We start from the raw sequence: 8,290 nt of genomic DNA, 5'->3' as shown, positions 1-8,290 counted from the left end.
CACACAGTGGCAATGGCTAAACAGGGACTGAGAGTCTAAACATAGCAGGCTAACTACTTGAGAGAAATATGGAAGAAACAAGAGTATGACACACAATATTTATATTATATCCATCACTAAATAAATTTCAATAGTTCCAAATTCTACAAATATGCTACATAATGTATACATCTCTTTTTGCGGGTCAAGCTTCGACGATGACTCTCCAGGATGCTCAGTGTACCTCCAATGGCTCTAGCTCCAAAGCTCGGGGGCTAAGCACCAATTACTACTTGGAATATCTCCAATGGCTAAGCTAGCTTCCTAGCTTGGGGGCTAAGCGCTAAATAAGCACCAATTACTACGGCTCACCTGACGCATAAGCTCGAAAGCTGGATGCCAAATGACTACTCGAAAGACGACTGGCGTGAAGACTAAAGATGATTATTTAATCATTCCAAGGCTTGGGAGCTGATAAACTACACGCAGCAGTTGATTTTTTCAAGACGAAAGAAGAAGATTCAAGATTTAATATACCCTCAGCCCGATTCTTCCGCCACCCTATATATGGAGTGTGACTTCCGCCACCCTCTATATCAGCAAGGAAGAAGATTACAAAATCAAGACGATCAAGGGCTTGAGCACACCATAGCCTCATGATAGCTTTGAGGAACTTTGAAGATTTAGCCAGACAAAGTACTCGACAAGCACAAAAACTACTCGGCGAGGATCTGAAAAGTACTCGAAGATTGCTACATTGGTTTATGAAGCACTCGGGGGTTTGTTGGGGAAAGATCTCCAGTATCCACAAGAAAGGAAGAAGATGGACTCCTACTAGGATTCCCCTGTAATTCTACTAGGACTCATACCTTGTAATCCTACTAGGACTCCTCCTTGTAACCGACTAGTAATCCCGCCCCCTGAAGTATATAAATGAGGGCAGGGGTCCCTAGATTGGTAGGCGAAGACCTCATAGAACCACAACAGAGGACCAAATCCTCAACACCAAATAACACCCAAGCACATGGCGCAATATACAACATCCCAAACAGGACATAGGGTAATACGCTACTCTGGCAGACCGAACCTGTATAAATCTGTGTCTTGTATCCTCGCTTTTACCTTCGAGTTCCAGGTCCGATGATCCCCCACCAACCAATCTACTATCTCGAGATACCCCTCAGTAGGTTGCTAGGTATAAAATACCGACACCACCGCTTATACCACAAGCTCCTCAAAACTTCCAACATGCTCAAAGCCAGGAGCCATAATTTCTACCTAGACGCCAAGATGCAACTCCTCATGGCATCCGATGTGGTCCTCAGACATGGTCCTCAGATTGGACATGGCCCAAGAGCATAGAGCCCTCACCATGGAGGAAACAAACCTATGCTAAAAACTAAAGAGACGAATCCTCGGCCTTGTGGTTGTCGAACGAGCAAGGAGAAGACAAGCATCGCATCACCAATCTCAAGTTGGGCGACACCAACACTAAATATTTTCACAGGAAGATCAATGGTAGGAGAAGTTAAAAAACCACATTCAGAGGCTTAAACAAGGCACACACTGGGTGTTTCAACATGAGGAGAAATGGAAAATGGACGGTACACCTTGCAGGCATGACAGCCATTATCGGGAATGTCGATCTGTACCGAGATCTGTGATGTTTTGTCTCTAGTGAATGTATTCTCGGGTGTATTTCATTTTTTCCCGACCTGTATTGGGGACAGTGGTATGGGATGATGTGACATAAAGTACATTTGCCTTTGTTTGAGGGGGACATAAAGCTACTTTACGCTGACATAAAGCTGAGTTGGGACCCATGCAACTGTACCCGCCTCAGCATGCCAAGCGCCTTTTTGACTTTCCTCCTCGTCTTCCTTTCCGGTGCCTACCTCCCACCTTCACATGGCACGCTGCAGCTTTATGTACTACATATCATTATTTTAACATATTCCAACGTTCACCCGCACCGTCATCTGTCCATGTACATTGTTGCACTGCTAATGTACCTAGTTGGACTATACAATCAGTCGAGTGGATAATTGACATGCCCATTGCTATGTACACTTCATGTACCCTGCTTGTTCATCCCCTGCTCATGTTTCTTTCAATGTACAAACCTAGCTTAGGCATCAGATATCAAATAAAACTTGAACCATTTAGCAGCACAACATTGAACTTATACACGGATGTACTTTGCTAAAAAAATTTGATAGTTCCAACACCAAAAAAAATCAAGAAGAAAAAGAACGGGAAGGAAGGGAACAACAGGAATGATGCCACACCACCCGATTTTGACAAAACAAGAAAGCTCCATTGGTAACGAGTAAAAATAAGAAACCCAAAAAATGAACAAGCAGGAATTAGGAAGAACACATGCGAAAGAACTCGGAGTTGGAGGACGAGCGCAGGTCGCGTGGGCGCGCTGAGCTGGTAGGCAAGATGCTTGCCAACATGCTACCCAGGCAAGATCCTCGGGCTCTGCTCCGCTGGCGCTGCACCTCGTCTTCTTCCCAATCCTCGCTCTTGCCGTTGTAGTTGCCGGCCACTACCGGCCCCGCATCGTGCAAGCCCGCGCGCTCCGCTACCTTAGCCCAGCTCCTGCCGCGCCCCGCTCACCGTAGTGGTCCCTGCAGCCCTACCACCGCAGCCTCGCCATCCACCACCGCATCGGCAGCAGGCCCCCGCCAGCTAATCGGGGAGGTAGAGGGGTGACGAGGAGCAGAAGGCAGAGGTGCATTGAGCCACCACGCCGCTGGGATGCCGACCTTGCCGCTTTGCACGCGCCCTGGCCCCGCATCGCAAGGGACTTCCGTCGTTGTTGCCGATGTCGTCCATACATCTATGGGCCCACTAGAAGGTTTGGACAATCCTAGATACGAAGTTGTACACCGAGACATGTTAGACATGAAGACTACGGTGTAGGACGGTGTGGTTTACGATGGAGTTGGTGCCTAAGCCATCATGCGGATCGGTCTATGATACAAGTCGATTCCTATTCGAACTCTGAAACTTGGGGGCTGTCTACCAAGACACCCTGCTCAGATCACAATTCAACTCGGATTTGATCAAGGACCTCGACTACTACTCAGATCTAGATGAGGAGACTCCATTATCAAGTCCACAATAGGACATGGTCATGACATCTACTCCAAAAGGTAGATCTATCTACTGGCCCAACATGACGCCACATGCTCTCGCTAGGGACGACGAGTCACGCTTTGTCGCCTACATTGACAACCTCCCGTATGAGGAGGGAAACCCTCTATCGCCCATCTATGAAGAAGACGGCTCCACAGAGGTCATCACATCAAGTTCGGGTAGTTTTTCTCCGGAACGTGAACTCCTCGCCATCATTGCTGCACAAGAAGGTGAAGGTGAAGAACCATCAGAAAGAAATCCGCAACACGAACGTAGCCCAGACGATGTCTCGCAGGATGAACTCACCACCAACATAGAAAGAGAAGAAATTGAAGCTCAAAGGAATCAACGTCGAGCAAGAAACGCTGCACGAGTAGATCATCGCCGCCGCCTTGCAGCTGACCTACCCATCATGAACTTGGATCACGCATTTAAAGCAGTTCAGACGCATCAACACCATACTCCTCTCACCACCATCACATCCATTGACCTGATTACTCGGGCAATACCACAAAACAAGTACACCAGACAACTCGCTCAACTAGCGGAGCATGCGTACGAGCAACTTGATCAACAAAGCCCAATCCACTCAATTCGACACACCTCATCCCAGCATGGCAGTAGCCATAGACCAAGTCAAAATGAGGGTGCTACAAAACGAGTGTCCCGGAATTGAGGGTGCCAGACCAAGCCAAAATACGGCACAGGGTAGTCGGGTGGAACTCTCGGGAGGCCGTGGCCATTGTGGGCCCCACATAGAGCCTGAGCCTCCAGTACGTGACCTCTGTCAGAAGATCAACAATAGCCACGACGCTTGTACAATCATTGAAGGGCACTGCCGCAAGCGCGAATAAGAAGTCGAGTACCTCAAAGAAGATTTTGACGGGTTCCTCGCCTTCTCAAAATGAGTACGAAAGACGGTTCTACCCGACAAATTCAAACCTCCGAGTATCACCAAGTACGACGGCAAGCAGGACCCAGTCCAATGGTTGCGGTGCTACTCTTTGTCGGTTCAAGCGGTGGGAGGAAACGACGACACCAAGGTCATCTACTTCCCCATCTGCATGAAGGCAGGACCACTCACATAGCTCGAGTCCCTTGAAAGGAACTCCATCGACACGTGGAATCATTTCAAGGTGGCGTTCACAAACAACTCACAGGGGCAGTGCAGATTCCTGGCAACAGGATCGACTTCTCTCAAGTCAAATAGTAACAAGGCGAGACCCTGCGTAGCTATCTACGCTGTTTCTTCAACAAGAAAGCGACTATCATGGACATCACGGAGCGAGACGCCATAGATGGCTTCCAGAATGGTCTCTACAACCACTGGATGTTTCAAGATTTTGGTAGGAGATGCCCGAAAGATATCAAATCTCTCAAGATCATGATACAAGCCTGGGCGGATAAACAAGACAGAGATTAAGAGGTTTCAGTCTAGTCGTAACAAAGGCCAGAACAACAATAATCAAAGTAATGGCCAGTGCAACTACAAGAACTGTAATGATCGACCCAATAATGACAACCGAGGCAACTACTCGGGTGGTCAAAATCGCAAAAGAAAGCCAGACTATACTACCACGGCGATGTCCTAGACTTCCAAGAAAGGCGGCAGAAATTAGGAAATGACTCCGTTCAAAGAGCTCCTAAAAAAGCAGTGCCTATGGCACCCACATTCTAAACACTTTGTGATGGATTGCTATAGCCTACGCAGAGTCATGAAAGATATTCCAGAACCTTCTGAAGAAAAGGGCAAGGGCAAAGCCAAAGAAGACGAAGATGATGGCGACAACTGCAAAAATTCCAGAACCTGTCCAACACTGTCAACGTCATCTTCGGTGGCACATTGGGTACTGCTACTAAGCGGTCCCAAAAACTAGCCCTCCGAGAAATTATGTCCATCAAACCAGCAACGCTTACGTTCCTCAAGTGGTCCAAGGTGTCAATCATCTTTTCCAGGAAGGATCGGTGGACTAGTTTCTCTGACCCAGGGCGCTATCCTATCATCCTGGACCCAGTAGTTGCAGGCTCTTGACTCACCAAGGTCCTCATCGATGGCGGCAGTGGTCTCAATGTACTCTTCACCAAGACTTTGAGGAAGATGGGCCTCGATGTTACGGATATGCTCACCTCGATGAACTCTCCGTTCTATGGGATTGTCTCACGCAAAGCGGCTGTACCTCTTGGTCAGGTGGTTTTGCCAGTTAACTTCGGGACCAAAGAACATTACCGGATAGAGTACATTTGGTTTGAGGTAGCTGATTTCGAAACCTCGTATCATGCTATCCTCGGAAGACCTGCACTACCAAGTTCATGGCCATCCCGCATTATGTGTACCTAGTACTCAAAATGTCGGGACCAACTCCCTATGCGGAGACTTGAAAAGATCATACAGCTGCAACACAAAAATTGTGGAGCTGGCAGCGACTACTCAAGTCCCAAATTCAATGATGCAAGTCTTCACCGCTTCTAAGAAATTATCCCCGACGGAACTCAAGATTCCAGAGAAGAAGTCGGGGGCAACCAAGGTCAAGCTAGCAAGTGAAGTCGATATCAAAACCATTGACCTTGAAACTGGTGATAGCTCAAAGACAGCCCTAATTGGCTCAGGGCTAGACCCCAAATAGGAAGACGCGCTCGTTAGCTTCCTTCGGACCAACCGAGACATCTTCACATGAAAATCATTAGATATGCCAACGGTGCCCGGGACCTAATGCCTCGAGTACGGGTGTTAAAAATAAATCAGTGCAAGCAAACCGGACCTAATGCCTCGAGATGATACGATTGAAGTGATATTGTAACGAACGAGCCGTGCCAGAGCCAGACAAACGTGAAACAAAAAACAAGTTCTCCTTTTTCTTACGAGAACAAACAAACTACTTTATTCATATTCAACTCTTATTTCGTGCGACATGGATTTATCACTATCAATGAGAAGCAGACGCGATACACACGCTGTACGTTGCTGTCACGCTCATGCTGACATTCAGTTCCAGCGCATCACGGGGCATCCCGATCCTGAACCTGCTGAACCTGAACCTGGCGCAGCATCGGGCGGGCTCAAGAAGCTGGCCAGGAAGTTGCCGCGCTCGTAGAAGTACTCCGACTTCTCCACCTTCATCTCCTCGTCAACCTAAAAACATCATCACAGCGGTGCAGAGGAATTCAGGCCACGCTCTGTCTGAACTTGGAGCAAATGCAGCATCGATCGAATGCAGCATCGTCTGTCTGAAGTAGTAGGACTCACGTGGAAGATGCAGACGCCGATGAACTCGACGCGCTGGCCGTGCGGCGGGTGGCCCTTGAATGGCCCCTCCATGTACCCCCAGTGCCGGAACTTGAAGGCGATCTTGGGCGGGCCGCTGTAGACGTCGAGCACCTCGATGGCGAACCCCCTCGGGAACGCCGTGAGGAACGTGGCCATGGCGGAGTCGAGCGTCTCCTGGTCCGGGTCGAAGATGCGGTGCTCCGGCGGGAGCTTGGTGCGCAGGAAGTGGTTGTACCCGCCGATCGCCATCACCTCCGCCCGGCTCAGGGCCTTCATCCCTGCAGGCGGCATCGGCGCGCGTCAGTGGGAAGCTTTGGCGGCGATCGGCCCGGAGCCGGCAATGGAAGCGTGATCGATCTCATGAATCTCACATTCTCACCGTTGTTGCTGGCGGAGTACTTTTCGGAGTTGACGGTCTTCTGGTCCTCGGGGCGGACCTTGTGGACGAGCTCCATCTCCCATGTCTTGAGCAGCCGCTGCACCTTCTCCTCCAGGGATCCCTCGGGCCACACCCGCGTCCTCTCCGCCTCGAAGAGCTTGTTGACGACGTCGTAGTTGGGCGGCGCGCCGTACCTCCACACGGTGTCCTTCTCGCTCTCGCCGTGGATGAAGGACCGGTACTTGTCCCCTGCTCCCACCTCCGCGGCCGCCGCCATTGCTGACGCACGGCGAGCTCCGCCTGGCCCTTGCCTCTCTTCAAGGGAAACCTGTTAGTAATTGGGAGCAGCTCTGATGGATTATGTTAGTGCGGCGATAACAAGCGTGGCTCCCTATCTACTTATAGAGAGATCAGAGCAGATAACGAAAACAACGTTATCTCCCGGCGCTGCGGTGGTCGTCGCCATGAAAAGGCCTGCAGAAAAGTCACCGGCACGAGCTGAGCCATCCCTGTCGCCAACTCGCAGTGAGCCGCCGCCTCTGCTCGTCCTCACGGCGCTTGTCCGTTAGCTCTGGAAAATGCTGGCCGCTGTGGGGCCAAGATGCCGGGGGAATTGGTGTGGAATTTCCATGGCGATTACTGTATTAAAGATCAGGAATGGAACACCGGCAGATCGCGATGGTAATGGACAAACAGACGACGGATTAATTTGGTAGAGAAATCAGAAATGTGATCGTCGTCCGTACGACGGTGTTTGGTTCCACGGATTAAATTTTAATCCCTGTCATATCGAATGTTTAAGACTAATTACAAAACTAATTGTACATATGGAGGCTAATTCGCAAGACGAATCTATTAAGCTTAATTAATTCATGATTAACACATATTTACTGTACCATCATATTGTCAAATCATGAACTAATTAGATTTAATAAATTCGTCTTGTGAATTAGCCTCCGCCTATACAATTGATTTTGTAATTAGTTCATATTTAATCTTTCTAATTAGTATCTAAATATTTGATGTGACAGGATCTGGACTTTAATCTGAGGAACAAACAACCCCGAGTCTTGACCGATCATTTTCTGATCGGTCCTCGGCAGCGGCAGTGGAGAGTGAGATCATTAGTGACGGCATGAGCTGCCATAATAATAAACAAATCTAAATGGCATGTTATATGGGGTTACTTTTCTTTGTAGGGGAAGGATGTAACTGCGTGGTCGTCACGCGTAGCTAGAGGCAGTAAACGTCACAGCGCGACATGTCTCAGAGGAAGCTTCCGCCTCCGAGAGTGTTAAACCGCTGCTAGTACTAGCTCGCAGCCACCTTCGTGAGCGAATTTGCAGACGGTCGCGGTACCTACGCGACTGAATTTTTTTTTTCCTTTTGAGATGGTGACTAGGATTTTTGGAAGCTTGGAGTTGGCGGCGTCTTGCTGTGACGTGCTGGAGGCAGGCGTTGTGACTTTTTAGATTAAAGTTTAGTCCTCGTTTAGTTACTAATTAGGAGTATTAACTATAGAT

At 49.0% G+C, this 8,290-nt stretch overlaps 1 protein-coding gene across 1 annotated transcript; it reads right to left on the bottom strand.

The window, feature by feature from the left end:
* Positions 1-5,951: 5,951 nt before the first annotated feature.
* LOC101781899 (pathogen-related protein) lies at positions 5,952-7,219 on the bottom strand. The gene is made up of 3 exons (XM_004967817.4): positions 6,768-7,219; positions 6,368-6,666; positions 5,952-6,253 (listed from the first exon to the last, which is right to left on the bottom strand). The coding sequence occupies exons 1-3, from the start codon at positions 7,042-7,044 to the stop codon at positions 6,107-6,109; spliced, it is 723 nt and encodes a 240-aa protein (XP_004967874.1). The 5' UTR covers positions 7,045-7,219; the 3' UTR covers positions 5,952-6,106.
* Positions 7,220-8,290: the final 1,071 nt, after the last annotated feature.

This window comes from Setaria italica, chromosome V (genome assembly GCF_000263155.2).
Source record: "Setaria italica strain Yugu1 chromosome V, Setaria_italica_v2.0, whole genome shotgun sequence".
Lineage (NCBI taxonomy): Eukaryota > Viridiplantae > Streptophyta > Magnoliopsida > Poales > Poaceae > Setaria > Setaria italica.
Note: the sequence above shows the minus strand (reverse complement) of the source record. Positions and strands in the feature narration are given on the sequence as shown.

What these genes read in the sequence shown, in the direction of transcription:
- LOC101781899 (XM_004967817.4), bottom strand. Translation starts at nt 7,044, where the DNA reads ATGGCGGCGGCCGCGGAGGTGGGAGCAGGGGACAAGTACCGGTCCTTC. An exon ending in GTACTCCGCCAGCAACAACG is followed by an intron (nt 6,667 to 6,767) that starts GTGAGAATGTGA and finishes TGCCGCCTGCAG; the next exon opens with GGATGAAGGCCCTGAGCCGG. An exon ending in TCGGCGTCTGCATCTTCCAC is followed by an intron (nt 6,254 to 6,367) that starts GTGAGTCCTACT and finishes TGATGTTTTTAG; the next exon opens with GTTGACGAGGAGATGAAGGT.